Source organism: Triturus cristatus, chromosome 7 (assembly GCF_964204655.1).
Source record: "Triturus cristatus chromosome 7, aTriCri1.1, whole genome shotgun sequence".
Taxonomy (NCBI): Eukaryota; Metazoa; Chordata; class Amphibia; order Caudata; family Salamandridae; genus Triturus; species Triturus cristatus.
In genome coordinates this window covers 921,549,690-921,573,856 of record NC_140590.1, presented here as the reverse complement: position 1 = coordinate 921,573,856, position 24,167 = coordinate 921,549,690, and the positions used below count along the sequence as shown (strand labels likewise).

The 24,167-nt window shown below is 40.5% G+C and overlaps 1 protein-coding gene across 7 annotated transcripts in view; it reads left to right on the top strand.

Moving 5' to 3' along the window:
• The window catches only part of LCP2 (lymphocyte cytosolic protein 2), a 581,277-nt gene that overhangs the window by 287,971 nt on the left and 269,139 nt on the right, over positions 1-24,167 (top strand). For all 7 annotated transcript variants that reach the window (XM_085617865.1, XM_085617869.1, XM_085617864.1 and 4 more), the window contains exon 5: positions 4,108-4,139. In XM_085617865.1, coding sequence (XP_085473991.1) covers positions 4,108-4,139 — 32 coding nt within the window. The remainder of the gene's footprint in view (positions 1-4,107; positions 4,140-24,167) is intronic.

The following is a 24,167-nucleotide window of genomic DNA, read 5'->3' as shown; positions in this document are numbered from 1 at the left end:
TTTGCACTTTCTCTTGCTTTAATGACACCCGCAGGTATGGGCGCGCTTTTTGTGAACACTTGTTACATTATACAAGAATACGTTTGTTTTGGTATGCGTGGAGAATTTGATTGCGTTTAGTATGTGAGATTCTAATGGATATGGCCATATCATATATATATGTGTATTATTGTTATAGATTACCCCTGGTATGACTTCCACTGACTGCCTTATCATTTAGTATAGATGTAATTCAGACCTCGGTAATGCAACTAAGGAACCGGTTTTGCTGTCTGGGAAACGCTGGGAAATGCGGGCTTCACAGGTGTTCTTGAAGTCATGTGCTTCATATGCACCAAAAACAAATAACTTCAAAGTAGATCCGTGGCTTCATGTCCGTGTTCATGGAGCCGCAGCTAATTACTTCACACAGAGCCCGAAGATAGTTGTTAGTTCTGTGTCCCTGAGCGCTTTTAGTAAACGCTCAAAATGTATTTGAGTAAGTGGGAAACTGGGGACACTACAATTAAATGAAATTAACAAAATGCAAACTTTTAATAATGTACCAATTATTAGTTAGATTTACTGTATTACTTACTGTTTTCATGCTTTCAAATGTTTAGGTAAAAATACAAATTTCTACAAAGAAACTAACTGATCCCATAGCATTTATTACACACAATTATACCATATAAAAAAACCAACACACATTATTTCTAAAAAAAAACGCAAACCTCATCAATATGGCGAGACCGATTGGCATTGCCAATGCTTGTTTCCCTTTTTATCAACGCCATTGAAGCCGTTCTAAAAAAGGTTAATTGTGATGCCCCGCAAATCGATGGTCAGGTGGTACCTGTGTTGCTCTATGCCGACGACACGGTCCTCCTATCGAGAACTCCCATCGGTTTACAAAAACTAATGAATAAATTCTCTGATTTTAATAAGGAAAGGATATTAAAATTAAATAATTCCAAGACCTTTGTTTTACCATGTGGCCATAAAATAAGGAACCTGAGACCCTTCCATATTGAGAATCAGGAAATTCTCTTAGTAAACAAGTTTGTTACCTTGGCATCATGTTTTCAAATAACGGCATGTGGCATGAAGAAATTTTAAATGTTAAAGCGAAAATGGCCAGATGCGCTTACGGCGTTTTTAAATTTGCAATTAAATTGGGGGATCGCCGCATATTTGATATGTTACACATCTATAACAATAAGTGTGTCTCGGCAGCGCTCTATGGCGCTGGGGTTTGGGGCCATTGCCCTCATGGAGAGCTTCAGATTGAGGAAAATGCTTTTCTAAAAAAGTTATTATGTCTCCCCTCGTCCGCTTCTACCTCATTAATCCATAGTGAGTTGGGGCTGAATTACTTGTCTGATTTGGTAGAGTTGAAACCACTAATATTATGGAGGTCGATATGGATGAAGGAAGAGACTGGATTTAACAAAAACATTATTAAGGACTGTCTCTCTCTAGACAAATATTTGCAAATCCCATGGTTAAAATATGTGGTTACTGCTTTCAAGGATTTTTACAAGGTGAACATCCTAGAAAATCCAAATTATGCGTCTGATCTGCCCAAGTTTGATTTCAAACAAACCTTTTTAAGGGAGAAAGCCCAACGTCGCCATTCTAAGAATGTTCAACTGGCAACCGTGGCTTTTTATTATTCACAGGAGCTCACCGTAGGGTTTCAACCATACCTTTCTCAAGTTACTAGACCTTCGCATCGATTCATATTGACTCGATTGAGATTAGGTATTGTTCACCACTTGGTGTCCTTTCAATCAATAAGAAAATACCCTACTGTTCTTTGTCCATGTGATGGAGTCACTAAACAGAGTGCCACACATTTTCTCCTTACATGTGATTTGTATAGGCATTTGCGTATTGCCTATCTGAAACCACTTTTTAAAAAACACGGGTCACGTACATTGAAATCTGCCCTGAACCTGTTGTTTTCTTTAAAAGAGATAGACATATGCTTTTTTACTGCCACGTTTATTCTCAAATCTATTGCTGCCAGAAAAAGTATGGTCTTTTAAGTTACTTGATTGGGTGTTAATTTATTAGATTTTATAAATTTGCATATTTGATTTTTCTTAAATTGTATCTGGCTTAATCTGCATAGTAAGTTTTATATTTGTTGTCTTGTGCTTTTATGATTGTACTTTTAATAATCGAATAAAGCTTACTTTGACTTGACTTGACTTGACACAACCACTCAAATGCCCATTCACAAACCCATACAAGTATTCACACAACCACTCACTCATTCATGGAGTAACTCGCACAACCACTTACTCACCCATCCAGCTACTCATGCAACCAGTCAATCACCTACACTGTCACTCACACAGCCTCACACTCACCTGTACAGCTACTCACACACACACTTATTCACCTAAACAGCCTCTCACACATCCACTCACTCACCCACACAGCCTCTCAACATAGTCACTCAGTCACCCATACAAGCACTCACACACTCTCTCACAAACCCATTCAGCCACTTACATACCCATTCACACATCCATACAAGCACTCCCACATCCACTCACTCACCTGCACAGCCATTCACACAGATTCTCACTCTCCAGTACAGTCACTCACATACTAACTCACTTAACCAAACACCCACTCAAACAGCCACCCACTCACCTATACAGCTATTTACACACCCAATCACTCACTCATACAACCATTCAGAAACCCACTCTCTCACCCTTACAGCCACTCACACATCCACTGACTCACCCACACAGCCACTCACACAGCCACTTACTCACCCGCACAGCTACTCACACACCCACATATACACCCATACAGCCACTAACACACCCACTCACACTCCCTTATAGCCACTCAGACACTTCCTCACACACAGATACATACAGTCAAACAGCTACTCACATAATATGTTAGAAGTAGTATAATTAATTAACAGTACACCCAGTATACTAATTTAACTTTTACAGTAGCTTAGTATATATGTTTAACAATTATACATTCTTAGAAAATACTTACTCCCAGAAAATCACTCACACACCCATTCACAGACCCATTGAGCCACTCACAGACCAACTGAGATAGCAACAGAGCCACTCACATACCCCTGACAGATCCATACAGCCACTCACACACACACTCATACACCCATACAACCACTGAGACACCGACTCACACATAATATAGACAATCACACAGCCAACCAGATAACATATGTTAGATATAGTATCATGTATTAGTACTACAGAATGCATACTAATTAACGTATGTACTAGATTAGTATATATCTTTAAATTAAACAAACATTTACAAAGCACCTACTCTCACTCGTCCATCTTGGTGGGACACACTGGCATTTGGGATACTACAATGCTAATTCAATTTACTTGCTTTATGAGGCACTATGACACAACAATTAATTCCATTTTGACTTTGGTATATTTACCAACATTCCTTTAAATACATACATTTCGAATAGCCATGTTTGCACAGAATATTTTGATGAAACAAAAACAATGTGTTATTGTGATATAGAAACAACCATTTTTTGAACATGAAATGCTTAGGCTCTCATTATGAATGGGCCAATACATTGAGATATATGCAGCAACTTTTGTTACACAATACGATGCATTCAATGTTTACATATTATTGATGTTTAAGGAAAATAGCTCTTATAATGTATCTTTATATTTACCACACCACTCGAGTTTTCCATAGGTTAGCCTATCTGTGCTCTTAAGTTTTAGCTAGTGAGGTTTTACATCCTTCTTTCTAATAGATGCCTCTCTGTCTCCTTCATATTTTCCACCAGCTCTCTTACTAAACTAAAGAAATGCTCATTAATGTAACACTTGGATACTAAGTCACTGTGACTTAAAAGGTTGCTTCGATACTGTGTGCTTTAAAGATTGACACAGTGGCTTCAAAGATACTTTGAAATAGTTACAAGCTAAAATATTGCCTAGTGCCAGGATTTTAAAATGTATAGTTTGGCATGCGTTTGCCAGCATTTTCAGTAAGACCATTGTATTTTGCTGTGCCTCTGTAATTACAATGTTTAAACAAAAACAATATTAGCTGCCACTTAAAAATGTATGTATATCTTTACAGGAATCAAACACCAAAAGTACAAGAAGAGCCAGGTACGTGTTTTTTATGAATGAAATGTTCATCATACCATCAGAAAATGTATTCATATGTTTTCTTGTGTCGGCATCATGTGTTTTAAGTTGATTGAGTTCCAATTTGAAGAGAGTTGAAAAATGCATGATGCCATGTCTTTATCTAACCTAGCTCTTACAGGGTTTGAGGTCTTTCAACCATTAAATATCTTGCAGCTTACTCTACTGTCTCATTATAGCACAAAAAGTAAGGACTCAGCTAAAGGGAGTGTTCAAATTCGCAAATGCCCAAATTAGCAAATATCCACATTTACAAATTCTACTGTCTTATAAATGTAATTTTCACCAGAACCCTATATTTACTTGTGTATGTCTCTTATTCAACATAGGATCTATGGCTCTAACTGTGTTGTAGGAGAGGAGACATATATCCTAACAGGAATGATCTACTATGCCTCTGGTGTTGGGTGTAGCATGTGTTTCTTCTATTGTTCCTGGTGTGATCTACGCAAGAGAAATTTCCCAAATATTACATGTATTTAGTTGGGCTTTACTAGTGCATTCTAGCATCTCTAGAATCGGTGAATATGAATTGTGGTGTTTGAATTACAGCAGCTGATGCCAGGATTTAATGGGTGTTTTGATCCTTGGTGTCATTAAAGTCATCCATACTTTATCAATTTTCCACAGGACATGTCAGTGCCTTTGAAATTAAATTAAATGAAATTGCAATTTATAAATTGCTCTACTACCTGAACGTGTCTAGGCGCTGAAGATTTCTGGCAGAGGAGCAAGAAAAAAACCTAACCAGGAAGGGCAATAGACAGATGATGTGATGTTTCACTATGACCATACCTATTTATTAAACAGCCATGACTTAAGGGCCTTTCGGAAGGTCAATAAGTTAGTTCTTTTTTTTAAGTTCAAGCTCATGGAATTCCATAGTTGCCCGTTGCCACGAGGAAGCTTCTACTACCCCAAGTGGCTTTCTTAACTTTAGGAACAACCAAATTAGCCAAGGATAAAGATGTTAGTGATCTTGAAGGTACATTCCCCTGGAAAAACTGCCCTATGAATTCCGGGCTCTCAAGTGCAGGAACTTGAAAACTATACAGAGAGATTTGAACTCCATCAGCTTCTTCACCGGAAGCCAGTGGAGTAATGAGAGAGTGTGGGAGACCAATTAAAACGTAGGTATCCTGAGAAGTGGTCTTGCTGCCGCATTTTGAACCATCTGTAGCTTGTGCAAATATTTTTTTATGTATACTAAGGAGTAGTCCATTGCAGTAATCAATCTTTAGAAAATACGAGTGCAGAGATCACTGCCTTGTGCAAGTCCATTGGAATAAATGGAAAAAATATTCAGAGGGTTTTAAATATTAGAAAACAGGATGAAGTGATGGCATTTGCATGTCCTTAAAAGAGAGTTTGTCATCAAAGGGAACTCCCAAATGTTTTACTTTAGTGACAGGGTCGGCAGTGCTCCCAGTTCCTTGGGCCACCACTTTGTGGATCTGAACGATGTACGACTACCAAAAAGCAGAACTTTGGTTTTATCCAAGTTCAATTTCAGACAGTTATTTGACATCCATCTCCCAATCTGTTGCATGCAGTCATGGAAGCAAATGGCGGTCCTCTCTAGATCTTCTGTGACCAACACCACAATTTGGTTGTCATCTGCATAGGAGACTACCATGACACCACAGCTTCAAATCAGTTGCGCTAAAGGTGTTACATACAAGTTAAAGAGGGTTGGACTCAGTGCTGACCTTTGAAGTACCCCGCAAGGTAGTATAAAAGGAAAGAATCTAATGCCATTTAGTTCTACAAATTGCTCCCTATCTGAAAGAAAGGATTGAAGGAGCTTAAGATCCTTGTTTCTTATACCTAAGGAAAAGAGGCATTTGAGTCGAAGACTATTATTCACTGTGTCAAACGCTGCTGACAGGTCTAACAGGATAAAGGCCGCGTTGCATCCACTTACTAGTGTTTTGCTGATATGGTCTGTGAGCGTAATCAGTGCCAGCTCAGTACTATGCTGGCTTCTGAAGCCAAATTGTGATGGAACCTGTGGTTAAGGATTCTGGATAAACTGTAAGAGCTCATTGTTCATAGATGTCTTCACCATCTTTGCAGGGAAAGGAAGACGAGATATGGGTCTGTAGTTACTGGGATTGCACGCATGAAGATTGGGTTTTATTAAAAGAAGAAGAATAGAAGCAATTTTCAATTTTTAAGGGACGTATCCTAAAGAAAACATTTGATTAAAGATGGTCAAGAGAAGGTCACGAACAACATCTGAGGCTAGGTGCAGAACTCTTGGAGGGGAGGGATCAAGGTGTGACCCTGATTTGATTTGACAAAAAAGTACAGCAGCCTGTGCTTCTGTGAGGGGGGTAAATGATTGAAGAATACCTTCCCTATGCAGCGATGTTCATGGTCTACAGAAGCTAAGTTAGCTTCCATCCTATTGTTGGTGAGATTCCCAGTATCAACAAATAAACAACACAGGGTCCCTGAAATCTCAATGAGGAGGAAGAGAACAGGGAAATAACCACAGGTAAATTACAAAATCTTCCCCCTAGTTTTAAGCAACTATTGGTGATTCATCCAACATACATATAACGTTGTACCGCAGATTTCAACATTTCAACATTTTTTATTATAAAAAATATAACAAAGAGAGATACAATAAATTTGTCGATTGATTTTTTCCTTTTTTTCTCTTTTTTTTTTACACAAGCATTAATAAGAGGTTACATTCATTGTACAAACAACATACAAAGGCCCATGAGGATACTGCAACAAATACAAACAGTGAAAACAGCCAAATTCTCACAAGACAACACTAAATCAAACATATTAGCAATGTACAATACAGTGAAACAATAATATCAATTATTAAAAAAGGGGAAACACATAAAGACAAAACGCTGACGTGCGTTTCGGAACACTAAGACACATACATAGTTCCTTCTTTAGGGCGTAATTTTTTAAATACTTTCAATATTGTAGGGCCATCTGTGTGAGGTGAGGAGACCACCGGATAGGTGGTGAAGAGGCTCACAAGGAACAAAAATTACATATGCGGGGACAACAAATCAAGGATTAAAGTTTATCGGACTATTAAAAAACACAAGTCAGAGCTTGACATAATCTTACGTAAATACCAACAGTGAAAGGTGACATGAAGCTATCTAAAAAAGTTTGAAGAGAAATAAACCAATAGTAAAGTACCTAAGCACCAATTATACCACACCCCGTGAGGAACACTGAGTGTGTAATAAATAAACAAGACAGTATATGCACCAAGGTACATAACACCAATTACCCAGAAGTGAAAGATAACGCTAGGGTGAAGAAAAAGAATAAATATATACATGAGTCCTGGGGACCAACTATAAGAGGTAGGGACTTGAAGGGATAAATGAGTCTTCACGTAATTATCTTCACCAAATGACCACGACAGGCAGGACACACATAAACACAAAGGGATAAACACATAGCCTAATGCTGTGAAGAAAGCAGAACCTTAATGTACATGATAAGGAGAGTTTGGGTTACCAAGAATTAATGGTGGCCAAGAGGTCTAAAAGTAGCTCTGATAATAGGTTGGCGATAAACACCTCTAGTCCAATGGTAAAAGAACTTCAGGCAGTCCATTATCTACAAGGGAATACTGGGGGGAAGGAAAATGGTAACCATAAGCGCATGCCCAGGCAGAACCATACTATCACAGTAAAAGGACACGAGTACTAATGGGAGTATAGCGAGCGATACATAAAACAAACATGACTGACATGGGTAAAGAAACCCATGATCTATACTTACAGGGGGACTCGAAAAGGAGCAGTCTCCGTCAAATATGCTTAATATGCAGCATAAACGATACGCTCAAAAGGAAACTCGGGAACTGGGCGCTTGAATAAATATTCAGAATCTGAAAAGTGAAACGGGTCATAGTTAGCGGATTATCCGTAAAAAGTGAGTGAAAGTAAACAAATATGGCATGGAAGAATTTCAGCGGGGAATCGAAAGGTGCAGAGACCGTTAAAGACAAGAGCATTCTAAGTCGGCGCTTTTGCCTGGATTAAGACATCAGTGGTCACAGATACGCGTGGAGTCATACCCTTCCCTGGTCGTTCTCGAGTAGCCTCAAACGGTGCAGAAGATATACAGCTGGCGGGAATAGAAAGTGGGCAGAGATACCAGACGTACTCGACATGAAAAGAGTCTGAACGCGTCAAGAACGTCGGAAGAGAGTAAAAGAGCAACTATGGGCGCTATATTAGAATCCTAACAGGTCGCGTTCGCACTCAGGACAAAAGATCCAAAAACATAATAAATTAAATAAACAAGGAAATTGTGAGCCAAAAAAGTATAAGGCCCAACAGAATTGCTGATACCAAGCAGCAAATAATGCTACATACAGTTACAAAGTGAAAGAGTAAAGTACATACAAAACTATTGAAGACTAATAAATAATAAACCCAAAAGATCAGGGATCTATGTAAAGGTCAGAGGTCTAGACACTGCAAAGACCAGAAGTTCAATGAAAGTCATAGTAAGGCATTCTCTCACGGGAGATGGTCATTGAGACCAGATGTAACCGTTTGAAGAGTGTATATCTAATATACCTTTCTTTTGCGTCTGGCTCCATCGGTGTTTCCATCTAAGGGTTTAGCCACTCTTTCCAAGATCATCCATCTAAGGTCTAATTCCGAATGACCAAAAGTGCTGCAATGCTCAACCAATGGAGCTCCTATCCGCCTGTTTCTGATAGCTGACTTGTGTTCGCAGGATCTTACTCTGAATTCTCTGCCAGTCTCACCTACATACCCTTGGTTGCAGGGTCAGAGAATCAGGTAAACAACATTAGATGTTCTGCAATTGTACATTTGTTTAAAGAGATATTTCTTCTTTCCCCATTTTAGTTCAGCTGGAACAACTGAAGTTTTTTACCATTGGACTAGAGGTGTTTATCGCCAACCTATTATCGGAGCTACTTTTAGACCTCTTGGCCGCCATTAATTCTTGGTAACCCATACTCTCCTTATCCGGTAGATTAAGGTTCTGCTTTCTTCACAGCCTCGGGCTACGTGTTTATCCTTTTGTGTTTATGTGTGCCCTGCTGAGATGGTTACCGTACTGCCTGTCGTGGACATTTGGTGACGCTAATTACGTGAAGACTCATTTTTCCCTTCAAGTCCCTACCTCTTATAGTAGGTCCCCAGGACTCATGTATATATTTATTCTTTTTCTTCACCCTAGCGTTATCTTTCACTTCTGAGTAATTGGTGTTATGTACCTTGATGCATATATCCTGTCTTGTTTATTTATTACACACTCTGCGTTCCTCACGGGGTGTGGTATCATTGGTGCTTAAGTACTTTACTATTGGTTTATTTCTCTTCAAACTTTTTTAGATAGCTTCATGTCTCCTATCACTGTTGGTATTTACGTAAGATTATGTCAAGCTCTGACTTGTGTTTTTTAATAGTCCGGTAAACTTTAATCCTTGATTTGTTGTCCCCGCAGATGTAATTTTTGTTCCTTGTGAGCCTCTTCACCACATATCCGGTGGTCTCCTCACCTCACACAGATGGCCCTACAATATTGAAAGTATTTAAAAACTTACGCCCTGAAGAAGGAACTATGTATGTGTCTTAGTGTTCTGAAACGCACGTCAGCGTTTTGTCTGTATGTGTTTCCCCTTTTTTTGGAATTGATATTATTGTTTCACTGTATTGTACATTGTTAATGTGTTTGATTTAGTGTTGTCATGTGAGAATTTGGCTGTTTGCACTGTTTGTATTTGTTGCTTATTTAGTTGTATTATTCTCATGGGCCTATGTATGTTGTTTGTACAATGAATTTAGCTGCTTATTAATGCTTGTGTAAAAAAAAGGAAAAAAATCAGTCGACAAATTTATTGTATCTCTTCGTTATATTTTTTATAATAAAATATGTTGAAATTTTGAAATCTGCGGGACAACGTTATATGTATGTTGGATGAATCACCAATAGTTGCTTAAAAGTAGGGGGAAGATTTTGTAATTTACCTGAGATTCCCAGTATCACCCAGTGAATCCTCTTGCATGGTGTCAGTTCTGCAAGCATCGTCAGAGGACGTACTCACGGAAAAGTTATTGAAAATGTCTTCTACTTTATTGTTTAAAAATGTGGCTTATTTATTACAGAACAATTTGTCCACATTGGAGTTTTTAGCTTCTGGGTGTTTACTCAGTTTGGTCACTGTAGCAAACAGCCCTTTAGGGATATTAAAAGCAGTTTTGGTTTTATTAATAAAATAACTAGATTTGGCTTTAGTCAACTGTTTTTTGTAAGTCTGTATCATTGCGTTGTATGAAGTTTTGTCTTGTATCCAATAGGTAGCCCACCATTTTCTTTCTAATCTTCTACAGAGTTGTTTGTGCATTCCAAGTTCTTTGTCAAACCAGGGTTTAGGTGGCGAGGATCTGTTATTGTTGTCAAGTTTTAAAGGAGCAAGTATATTAATACTTGAATCTTTCCATTGGTGATACAATTCTGTTTCTGCGTCTAGGTCAGGTGTTGCTTTTGGCATAGATCTAACGAGAAAGTTAGAGAACTGGTCTGCGGAGATATTATGCCATAGACGGTAATTAGAGACAGGCAGATCCAGGATCTCTTCAAAGAGATGATCTACCCAGTTTATTTGGAACATCACTGCATTGTGGTCCGACCATGTAAGTGGTAAGGTATAGGAGAGCTGAATAAAGGGGTTATGTGAGAAAATTTCATCTAATTTATGTCCCCCTATGTGAGTGGGATCTTCTACTAAATGTGGGATTCCCAAGAGTGATATAGAGGCTAAGAGATTGTTAGTATCTTTAACCTTACTATTCTCCAAGTGAAAATTAAAATCGCCCAAAATGATAAAGTCAGAAGAATAGGCTTTGATGTCCCATAGTGTGTTCCTGTCTAAAAAGAGATTTCTGGGGCCAGGAGGTCTGTAAATAAGAGCCCCATTAAAGGAGTATTGATTCGAAAGAGCTACTTTGAAGGCTAGCGCTTCGTAGTCAGTTGCTAGGCAAGGGGTCATACATGACTCTACTCTGATCTTTATATGGAATCACCAATCCACCACCACTTTTGCCTGTCCAATCAAAACTGATCAGAGGGTATCCAGGGAAAGTGGCTGAAATGAGATCTGGGCCTGATGAGGAGTCTGCCCACGTCTCCGTAATGAAGGCAAGATCTAAATTGAAGCTATCCAGAAAATCTGCCATTTCTACAGCGCTCTTCACCAGAGAGCGAGCATTTATGAGCATACATTTGATTATCTTATTGGGCGGAGAGCGGTGCCTCATCGGTTTATCTAGCCTAAGTGAATCGATTTTATGACTAGTCAGTGTGAGCATACATACTCTGAACATACCTTAAATGATGATTCATCAGATGGTAGTAGTGTAGGACCAGAACAGGTCCTGCATGTTGAATTTAACCCAAGCAGCTCATCCCTGGAATATATACAAAGGGCCAAGGGTTGGGAGGCAAAACTGGCAGGGAGGCAGGCACTGAGCACGGTCAGAGCGCGGATGGGCGCAGATGGGCTTGCCTTTGGCGCATCATCTGTTGGTCCTGTTTTGAACCCCGGCATCCAGGGGCGTATTGAGGGGTGTGGCGGTAGCCCTGCTACGTGTGTTCCGGAAGAGATTACACTAAAAAAGTGAGGGCACAGCAAGCTAAAACCAGGGTCCAGCAACCCCTACTGACCTGCACAATGTCCCCTGTGCAGATTCAGCTACTGCTAACAAAGATTAATCCAAAATGAACACAGGAGAACATAAATCATAAAAGCAAGTTTAAAAACATTGGTATTCAGCATTCCAAGATGGCACTACGGGAGCAAAGCATCTCCCAAAACCGCACGCTCTTGCAATACAAGGAAAGAAAAAGGTTGCACAGCAGGAGAAACACCTACCAGAAATCTGCGTGGATGCGCTGTTGGTCCTGTTTTGAGCCCTGGCATCCAGGGGTGTGGTCAGGGGCTTGGCGGAAGCGCTGCTACGCATGTTCCAGAGGAGATTAGACTATAAAGGTGAGGGTAAAGCAAACTAAAAACAGGGTCCAGTAACCCCTACTGGCCTGCATAAGCTCCTTTGTGTAGAGTCAGCTCCTGGTAACAAAGATTAATCCAAAATTAAAGCAGGAGAACATAAACCATAAAAACAAGTTTAAAAACATTGGTAGTCACCATTCAAAGATGGCGCTACGGGAGCCAGGTACCTCCCAATACCGCACGCTCATGCAATACAAGGAAAGAAAAAGGTTGTGCAGCAGGAGAAACTCCTTCCAGAAATCTGTGTGGTTGCTCTGGCAGTCCAGGTTTGAACCCCAGCACCCATGGGCATGGTGAGGGGCACGGTGGAAGCGCTGCTAGAGTCGTTCCATAGGAGATTACACCAAAAAGGTGAGGGCAAAGCTCACTAAAAACATGGTCCAACAACCCCTACTGACCTGCACAAGCTCCCTTGTGTAGAGTCTGCTACTGGTAACAAAGAGTAATAAAAAAATTGTCTCACTATCAGTATTCTAGGGAGAGTCAGATACTTGCAGTCACATGGATAACTAAACAATATTAAAGGAGATTTTGCTGGTGTGGTGTTCCACACTAAACAAAACACTAGGGGCCATATGTAGGTAGCCTCACATTTACCGACTCATAAATACCGAATTTTACCGATTCGGTATTTATGAATCGGTAAATGTGATGTAGGTAATGATTCGGTAAAGTTTACCGAATCGGAAAAATTCGGTAATTATGAATCGTATTTACCGATTCGGTAATGAGGCATACCTTCCCATTGATTCCTATGGGCCTGGAGGCCCATAGGAATCAATGGGAAGGTATGCCTCATTACCGATTCGGTAAATACCGATTCGGTAATGGGGGGAGCATATTCAAGGGTGGCAGGGTGTCACATTGACACCCTGTTGCACCCCTGAATCTTGCATGTGTGCACTTGTGGCGCACATACATGCCCTAAGGGCATGTATGTCTGCCACATGGCACTCTTAAATCTGCAAAATATTGCTTTTTGCAAGGTATTCGTTATTTATCACCAACCTGTATTTGGTGGTAAATAACGAATTTCTAATACTAATTTTCACTCTTTAGAGTGCTCCCTACATCTGATTTCTGGATTCGGTATTTACCGAATCGGTATTTTACCGATTTCTTAATTTCCGATTCGGTAAATACCGAATCCAGAAATCAGCCCCCTACATAGCAAATGCCTAAATACCGGTCGGTAACGGGATATTTACCGAATTTCGGCCGTTACTGACCGGTATTTGGCTTCCTACATGAGGCCCTAGGTATCTGGACAGCCATGCAAAAGTGGCTCTCCCAACTTCACAACTCTCCAATTAACAATGGAAGAGCTGTCAGGGCTTAGTTCAGAATAAGTTCTGTGAGCATGAGTGACTCTCCTGTACAACAGTTACCAAAGTTGCAATACAGATGTGAACATTCATCCACAGTGTAATTTGATGTTAAAAACACTATTTATATAACTAGAGATATTAAATTACATCAACAATCAAGAGTAAGGTCAAACATTAAAAGTGCACATCAAATATTCAAAAAAGGAAACACAATGCAAATAAAACGGTCAACAGGTTGTACATATTAAAAAAGAAATTGTGATTGCTAGATGATTGTGAACCTCACGAATATATACAGAAGTGCCAAGGAGTAGGCATGTTGTATCTATAAAAATGTTTGGATAGTTCAAAACGAAGTTCAGAAACATTCTACCTGCCAAAATCTGATTACCTTGTTAATATTTTTAAGACTTTTACTGGTCAAGATTTTAGTGATTATAAATGCCAAAATATGACAAAAATATTAGAAACATAGATGCAAACCGTAAAGCAATGTAACAGTACCTCAGCATAGCATTAACATGGTGTTTCTTATGTCACAATGAGGAAAAAACCGCCTATGAAGGTTAGCTTATGTCCTGGTTTATGTCAAGGGTTGGACGGCCCTTTAAAATGTGGATATTTTCTGACTGCAGCTCCTGTTGACTTTTGTTCAGTGGCTCAGCAGTCATGGGGCAAAAGTTGCATTAACAGTGGGGGCAGACAGCTGTCTTGCCCACGGACCAAAAGAATCCGGGATGCATATTTAAAAAAAATGAAACGTTTTTGTTTAATTTTGAAGGGCAGGTAGTGGTCCCTTCAAAAATATTTTTTGAGCCAGTCACAAAGGGGAAGGGGTCCCCTGGTGACCCCTTCCCATTTGCGACTCCATTACCACCCTCTTGAAGAGGGCGATAAATGGCTTGTGAGTCGCTATTAGGAAAGGAACGCCCCTTCCTAATAGCGAGTCACAAAACACTATTTTGCGAGTCGCAATTTTTTACGAGTCACAAAATAGTGTTAATACATTGGCCATGTACGTTTTTGCATGAGCAAACAAGTCTCAAACCTGTTTCTGCATGCAAAAACTGGTCGTACATCTGGCCCCAAGTAATCTTTCAAGAAACACTGGGGCGAGCCACCCGTCCACTTTATCTCACCCGAACCGCAGTGTTTTCCCCATATATAAGACAGGACTGCCATTCGTATATCTGCTTTCTGACATTTGCTTACTGTTGTTTTCCTGTTTTTCCCCATTATGTCCAGGCCAGTAATGTTTCACCACCATCCCCAGATTCCACATTCTACCTTCCTGGGTGTTGACTGCACTGCAAAAGAGCTTTATGATTTTCATGGGTTCAGTACATTTTTGACCATTGTTTGTTTTGCCACTTGGAGCTTTCGCTCTTACCCAATTACCCACTTTAAACTCGATAACTTTAGTTTTATGCAATTTGTCAGACCTCTCTTTGTGGGATGCCTGCAACTTCAACTCCTTTTTCCTCCACTGTTGGAGTAAATCAACCTTCACCCAACCTTTGTGCCACTTCATCCACCCATGTATAAGTCTAGAATTGGGCTTCCTATTCTTTAACAATTCAAAGGGAGTCAAACCCTTTGACTGATGAGGAGTTATTTGCCTCCAAACCTCATCTCTCCAGCTAAACCTATTGACCTTGACAGCTAATTGCCCTCTTCGAGTGTTTTGTTAAATCTTACTACTGCCTCATTGGTTCCTGGGTGATATAGGCAACTAAGTTTGTGTGTTATTCCATTTTATTGCAAAAGTGCCATCATTTCTCAGGAGTAAACCTGACACCATTGTCAGTTAAAAGGGTGATAGGTATTCCCTCATAAAAAAAAACCCACCAGGAAGTTTATAACTGAGTTTGAGTTCATGTCAGAGACACATTTGATTTCTGGCCATCTTTGAATATCAATTGATTAAAACTAGAATTTATGGCAAATTCCTTTCTCCTGTCATTGGCCCAATGATATCTATTGCTATATTAATCAAAGAACCTTTCAGTTAGGGTACAACACTGCATGGGTGGAGTGTGCAATTTGTCTACCTTATAAAAGGCGGAACAGGCTATGCAATTCCTTTTCTCTCTCTCAACCAGGACATCAATCCCTGGCCACAAAAGTCTAACCTCAACTTTTATTTGGTTTTAGTGATCCCCAGATGCCCTTCGTGTGCTATGTCAATCAGTTTTTTTCTGAGGGTTTCAGAAGGCATCAATGTTGTGCTTCTGAAAAGGCATCCATCTACTTCTGATAATTCTTCTCTGACCATCCAATATGGCCTCAGCCACTCTTCATTCTTTTCTACACTATCCCTCCCCTGGATTAACAAATCTTGTACTTTACTTAGCATAGGATCTTTTTCTAACTCTTATTCCTAATTTTCCAACTCAACCACCCCTTTTGTGATTACACACACATTTTACAATTCTTCATTCTCACTTCGGTTATCACAGACCTTTTCAGTGTCATCAGCCAATCGGGACAAGCAATCTGCTGTAAAGTTACATGTAGCAGGGAAATATTCTACGTCAAATGTGTACTTCTTGTAGATTATTGACCCATCTTTTAATTCAACTGAAAAATGCCTCCAGCCATTTTTTGTAAATGGCTTCTCAATTGGCTTGTGGTCTGTTCTTAACTTGAACAGTCCACTGCTGATGCTTCTTTTAAAATTACAGAATGGTTAACCTCAGATTGCCTAAGCACTCTTGAGGCAAATGCAATGGTTTCTTCACCATTTCCACTTTCTTGTACAAGTACCGACCCTGGCTCTTTTGAACTGGCATCTGTTGTAAAGATAATTGTTTTCACTAGAACAAATACTTCAAAGCTTGGTGCAGTGGTCAGAGTATTCTTAATAACTTTAAATTCTCTCTTGCAATGCTCATCCCACTCAAAGCTTACCCTATTTTTCAATAATTGGTACTTACGGCAAGTTCTATTAGAAAAGTTGCTGATGATTTACTATAAAATCTGTCATTCCCTGAAAGGATCTCCGCTTATCTTTAGTTTTGGTTACCACTAATTTCATTATGGTACCCCCTCAGAAGTGAATTTATGCCCAAGATAGTTTATTTCAATGCACTGAAATTTACATCTGTCTGTTCTTACTGTAAGGCCATACTTTGTAATCTGTTCAAAACTTGTCTAAGTCTTTCCTTATGTTGTTTTCAAGAGTTCCTAAAAATCAGCATATTGTACTGATAACAGAACACTCCCAGGATTCCAGACAGTATATTAGACATGACTCTCTGAAAGACTGACGCTGCTGTTACCACACTGAACGGCATGTGTTTAAATTTGTATGCCCCCTTGGGCATGATGAAAGTAGTACGCTCTTGAGAGTTGGGTGTAGGCAAATCTGGTAGTAAGCAGATTGCTAGATCTAATGTTGAGAAGGGGTTTCCTCCAGCAACAGTTGTGATAATCTGTTTTGTTTGGCAAAGAGAACTTATCAACAACTACCTCTTTGTTGAGGGCTCTAAAGTCAACATACAGGTGAAGCTTGCCATTTGCTTTCCTTACCACTACAATGGGTGCCAACCATTCAGTTGCTTTCAAAGGTTCCATGACATCCACCTTGAACAATGTTTCTAACTCTTCTCTCACTTTGTTCTGTACACTCAAAGAAGACTATGTACTTTACCTGACACTGGAACTGCTTTCTTTTTTAATTTTATCTTGTGTACTTATTGTTTGAGGTATCCTAAACTTTCTGTGAATACTTCAAAATATTATTTTTCAAAATCAGATCCCCCCCATGCATCCTTATTAACATTCTGTATCAGTATTTGAGGTTCAGCACTGGAATTCAGATAAGCTCCGATGTATTGTTGTGCTGGCCATCCTAAAATTGTATTTCCTTTAAATGAAACATGAACTTTGCATACTGTATATCTGGTTTTATATTCAATTTGTCATACCAAGTATCCTATCATCTTTATTAGCTGACCACCATATATCCATTTTGTGTAGCTTCACATTTTTCTTGAACAGTTTATTAAATACCTCCTCTGAAATTATGGTTAGTCTAAACTAAGCATGAATCACAAATGACCTCAACCTCGAGGTGTTCTATCCTAACCACATCTTTGAGGATGCTAGACCCTCATCAGTCATCTGCAGTACAATTTCTTTGCACAACTCAGACACAATTTGTTTCTCAGATTTCTTGCTACAAGAGCTACTTCTACAGCATGGCATAAAATATCCTTTCCTCCCACACTTATTACATATGGCTTTCATTGCTGGGCATTCCTTAGTTTTCACCATGTGGCCAACCCTCCCACATCAGTAGCATTGCCAATTGCAGGCACTCCTCCTGTCCTATTTCATAGGATTACCTTTAACTATTTGTACCTTATTTTTCTCATCCCCCACTATTTGTACATTTTCCGTACTATTGTTGTCTTGCTTAATTTCTTTCACACATCTCATCATGTGCTCTACTTGTTTTGCCACAACCAGCACATCTCCCAAGGGAGGATCATCTTTTAGCCAAATGTTCTCCCGTATCTATTCGATTTTACAATTCAATACAAATTCTTCTCTAATGCATGTGTTATTTTTTTTTAAGTTTAAAACATCTTTATTAGAGAAATAAAGGTGTCAATACATAAGAAAAAACCAAAACATAACACCAAAATAGCGAGGCAGGTAAACATTTGTATGGAAATAAACATGAAGTTGAAAGTTAACAAATGAATGAGGCTATAGAACAAAAAGCAATGCTGGAAATAATAAGCAATAAACCGGATTTTAGAGAATGCAAAGGAACAAAAAAAAGGTCAATCAGGGAGGCTTGGGAACCTCCTGCTGAGAGGGAGGCAAATGAGATGGGCGTTTAGCACAAGCGTCAAGGTACAAAGTCACAGGTTGCCAAAGATCATGCCGCTTTTTAGCCAAACTGAGAGGATGGATAAAAACGGTATCTAACCTGTGATTGTGGCATACATTATACCACCATGCTTTAAAAGAGATATTAGCAAAGTTTTTCCAATTTACAGTGATTTGCTGGAATGCAACAGCAAGCAACCAGTCAACAATCTGTACATTAGAATCAAAATCTGCCCAGCAAGAAGAAAGGCTCCCTAAAAAAACATTAACAAAGGAAAAGGGAAATGTAGTGTGGAAGATGGCATTGATCTGAGCCCATACTTGTTTCCAAAAATTGTTCACAGCAGTACATAAAAAAAGCATGTGAAAAAGAGTGGCCTTAGGTGTCGAGCAGGACCAACAATGATCAGGGGTTAAAGGAAATCTCTTATTTAACATATGGGGTGAAAAAAGAAGTCTATTATAGATAAAAAAGAGGGTTTGCGTAAGGGATGCAGCCCTGGAAGATTTGGGAAGTTTGGTCCACACCTTATCCCAAAGAGAGGTGGGCCAAGAGACATCAAGATCAGACTCCCATTGTTCCTCGACCGTGGATTTTGGCCTGGGGGTGAGAGTCTTGCGAAGTGAGTGGTAAATGAAGGAAGCAGTATTATGAGTGTGAAGTAAGGAGTGAAGGCGCAGGGTAGGGTTGGGAAGATCGGGTTGGACAGGGGAATTGGAAAGTTTGGTATAGGTAGACATCACTGCACTTTTGAGCGCGAGGTACTTACGGGCAAAGGAGATTGAAAGTATGGCAAAGAACGGAGAAAGATAAGAAGTCAGATCCAGAAAAAAGGTGTGATACCCAGATCAATCCTTTTTGTCTCCAGGATTTCCAATAGAAGGGCTTATGATTAATGAGGATGCTATTGTTATACCAAATAGTGGTGTTGAGAAAATCAGCTACAGAGGAAGGAGGGCTCGGAGAAGTAGAAAGAAGAAGCTTGATGGTAAATTTGTGGATGGGAGTGGAAGTAAGCTGGGGTTTACGGGAAAATAAAAGATACTCAGCGAAAGTAAAGGGGCACAGAGAAAGGCGTTCAACAACAAGCCATAAAGGGGAAGATTCAGCAGGGTCTCGCAACCAAAGGGAAGCTTGTCGTAGAAGGAAAGCTTTGTGATAGATGGGAAAGTCTGGCAAATTGACCCCACCTTCTGATTTGGAGAGTCGCAATCTATACAGGGACATACGTGCTTTTTTGCCGGACCAGAGGAAGGAGGAAAGAATAGTGTTGATTTTCCTAAAAAATTTAGCTGGAATAGGGACTGGGATATTGGAAATAGTGTAAAGCACTATCGGGGAAAGCATCATTTTAATCGTGTCAAGGCGACCCCACCAGGAAAGATAAAGCGGGTGCCACCGGGAAGTAAGGTCAGACAATCTCTGGATGCATTTGCTAAGACATAACGAGACAGTGTCGGGAAGGGAGGGGGTAATGTGCAAACCAAGATATTTGATGTGTGAGGTATTCCAAGTGAAGTTGGACACAGCAAAATCGGGTTTGAAAGTAAATTTTGTAAGGGGTAAAATTTCGCATTTGTCGTTATTTAACTTATAACCAGAAATTTGGGAGTATTCATGGACGTCAGCTACAAATGCAGGAATGGAGGTGACAGGGTTAGAGACAAAGAGGAGGATGTCATCAGCATAGGCAGCAAGTTTAATATTCGTTTGAGAAAATTGAAAACCGTGTAAATGAGGATTTTGACGGAGTTTTGAGAGGAAGGGTTCTAAAGCCAGATTGAATAGGAAAGGGGAAAGGGGACAGCCCTGGCGAACTCCTCTACCTAGGGTGAAGAAAGAAGAAACCAGGCCATTAGCACAGATCGCCGCTCTGGGATTGGAATAAAGGAAAGAAACCAAGGAAATAAAGTTGGGACCAAACCCAAACCATCTGAGGGCGGAAAAAAGAAAAGTCCACTCAACCCTGTCAAACGCTTTTTCTGCGTCCAGAGCAATTGCTGCTAACGAGTCCTGAAAACGTGAGGACTTGGACAGGACATTGAACAAAAGTCTAGTATTGTCTGTGATGAAACGACCCTTAACAAATCCGGATTGTTCCGGGCCCAATAATTCGGGAAGAAAGGGGTCTAATCTTATAGCAAGGGACTTAGCATATATCTTATAATCAATGTTAACTAGAGAAATTGGTCTGTAATTTTTGCAATATTGGGTGTCTTTTCCCTCTTTGGGTATTATGCATATGTGGGCGTCTGAAAAAGTACCAGAGGAAGTGGCGCTAAGGACAAAAGAATCAATAAGGGAATGAAACCTGGGTAATAAAACTTTAGAAAATTGCAAATAAAATTCAACTGTAAATCCGTCCGGACCCGGGGCTTTATCCTTCTTAAGTGACTGAAGTGCAATGTGTAGTTCAGAACTGGAGATGGGCATTTCAAGAGTGGAGAGGTCCACAGGAAAATTGGGGGGAGTCTGAATGCTGGAGAAGAAGGTAGCGAGGGATTGGGGATTGGGGTGAGTTTCAGATGAATAAAGCTTGGCATAAAAGCGGGAAAATTCTTCTAAAATATCAATGTCTGTGTGCCTTAGAACAGAATTATCATCAAAAACAGATTCAATATTCAATTTATGTTGCTTAACTTTCAAATAATTGGCAAAAACCTTCCCCGCTCTGTTCTTACCCCCATAAAATTTTGAGCTAGATTTCAACAGGAATAACGAAGCATCTTCAGTAGATTGTTTGTTAAATTGCACCTTAGCTTCAACAAGGTTAGTCAAACTTTCCTGCGAGTGGGAGGTATAAAAAGCTTGCTCCAATTTTTTGATTGTAAGGAGGAGATCGCAAGTACGCTTGCGAGCGATTTTACGCTTTTTAGCCACAAAATCAATGATGAAACCTCTAGCTGCAGCTTTATAAGCGTCCCAAATAAAATGCTTGGGCAAATTGGGCGTATCATTGATGGCGAAAAATTCTGTGGTAAATTCAACAAAGGAGGATGTGAAAATGGGATCAAGAAGGAGAGTGTTATTAAAGCGCCATCGCTTTGGCCCAGTGGACTTGGGTAGGACATCAATGTTGGCCAAAACAGGGGCATGGTCAGAAAATAGGATGGGGCCAATATCAGCATGAGTGAGGGACTGAGATATATGATGGGAAAGAAAAATGTAATCAATACGGGATTGTGAGTGGTGATAAGGGGAATAAAAGGTGAATTCTTTAGCAGTAGGATTGCACAGACGCCAAGCATCAACAAGTTTGTGCTGGGATACTGCCTGGACAAACAATTTGTGAGACTTATTAGGGACATAGGAGGCTTTGGAATGCCGATCTAAAAAGGGGTCATGAGGTAAGTTGCAGTCTCCCGCCATAATGAAATTGTCATCAACGTACTCGGAAATACGAGAAGCCATTGTGCGCCAAAAAGTGGGGTCACCACCAGTAGGTGCATAAATGTTGAAAAGGGAAATAGGAATACCCTTCGAGGAAAGTTTAACATACACCCATCTACCTTCGGGATCTGACTCGGAAGACAGGAGAGAATGTGGGAGAGATTTACGAATTAGCACAGCCACACCATTCCTTTTACCATCCCCAGGAGCAGAAAAAACATCACCAACCCAACCTCTCTTAAGCTTAGCAGCTTCCACATCAGATAAATGCGTTTCTTGCAGAAAGGCAATGTCTACATGCAACTTGGCTAAATGAGAGAGAATTTGTTGCCTCTTGATGGGAGAGTGAAGACCTTTAACGTTCCAGGATAAAATGCGTACTGACATTAAAGATTAGTAAAAGAATAGTGCAGAGAGGGAATAGAACACTGAGAGACAGCCTCATGAAAGACAAAAAACGTAGAAGAAAGAAAGAGAGAGAAAGAGTAACGCGAACAACAAATAGTTCAATAAACAGCAACAAGTCATCAGGAGAATACAAGCGCCTGAGAACATTTGAGTTTAGAAAAAATCAACAAGCAAGCACAACTGTGATGTGATGCAGCTTCAGAGAAAGTCACGGTGGGTGAGAAGAGGAAAGTTCCATATTGGTCTGGCCGCAAGAATTCAGAAAACTCCGGAGTCGTGTAGGCTCTTCATATGTCGTAGTTTTATTATTATAGGTGACTTTGAATAAGCAGGGATGGAAGAGACCATACCTGGCACCAATGGAACGAAGCTCAGGTCTCATGTCCAAGAAGGCCTTACGGCGAGTTGCAGTGGCTCTCGCATAATCTTGCGCAAAAAATAAGGTGGAGCCCGACCATGTGAGACGGGGAAGGGCTCTAGCTGCGAAGAGAACTTTCAGTAGATCTGTGTATTCCAGGAAATACATTATTATGCCTCTGGGATTTGCTTGCGCAGAAGGAAAAGAAGGAACTCGGCCAAGCCTGTGGGCACGCTGAATATTTAGTGTGGTGTCCTCTGGCAAGTGCAGAAGCTTGGGGAGAAAGGACTTGAAAAAATTGATGGAGTCGTTCCCTTCGCAACCCTCCACCAGGCCGTAAAGGCGAAGATTGTTGCGTCTGTTTCGGTTTTCCAAGTCCTCCACCTGCTTCTGGAGAGAGGAGACTTGCGCATGTAGGTGGGTAACCTTGGCAGCAGAGTTTCGAAGGGAGGACACATCGCGCTCCACTGACGACACCCTTTCATCCATCATAGTCCAGCTGTCAGTGAGAACCTACAGTTTGGCGTTGGTTTCCTCCATGAAAGGACGCAGGGCCTGTATCTCATCAAGGAGTAGCTCCATCGAGATAGTAGAGGAAGACTTGGGAGGCGAAGGTGGGTCTTTTTTCAGCCTCTTAGGCATGACTTTCGCGGAAGGCTGCGAGGAGGGATCCATATGCGAAGTCATCTCAGTGGCGGAGAGGGACTGAGAAGCCTCCAGATGGGCCAGTTCTGTAAAGAGCTTGGAATTCTTAATATAATTACGTTTATGGAGTTTGGTGGGATACTCAGCCATCAACGCGAGTATGAAGTACCAGGTCACTAGGAGTAACAATACAGCTAGAAGCAGAGCAGGTCTTTCGCAGGATTCCAAGAGCGCAGAAATAAGGAAGCAGCAGATAAAAGGAATTGACGGGTAGAAATGTCAGGCCAAGGACCAAAAGATACAGGAAATTGAAAAGAGCAAAGTGAGTTCTTAAAGTGGCTGCCGAGCTTGAGGAGGGTAGGAAATAACCAAGTAGTCACATAAGAGCCATAATTTGATAAAAGAGTCACCTGAAAAACATGCCAGAATATGTTATCCGCATCCTTAGTAAAGCTGGAGGATTATGCATTTATCCGGTCACCGGAGCGCCAATGCGCGGTGAAGCGTGCTCCTGAAGAGAATCTAACGATGTAAAAAACAAAATGGCGGCCGCGGCCGTTGCCGAGCTGCGACCGGAACTGCAATCAACAGTAGCGCTGGAGATAATGCCGCCCCAGCGGCTGGAGTGAACTCAGGGCACTCCTGACATCTTTAAATAATGGAGGCTTCCCTGCAAGGTTTGCGTTGGGGACTCGAACCGCCAGTACGTTCCGTCTCGGTCGGAGCCCTCACAACGGCGCCGCCATTCTCTTCGGGCGCTAGCCACGCCCCCATGCATGTGTTATTTATTGCCTCAAAATTGCATGAGGCTGCCAATTCATGCAATTCAGACACATCATCCTCTACTGCTCCTTCCTTATGTGTGTGCTTCCCAAAATTATACAGCTCCATGATTGTACTGATCCTAGGAAGGAAATTATATCTAATTTCTTTATGCTTATTTGTTATTCATTTAACTCCCTGGATTCATAAG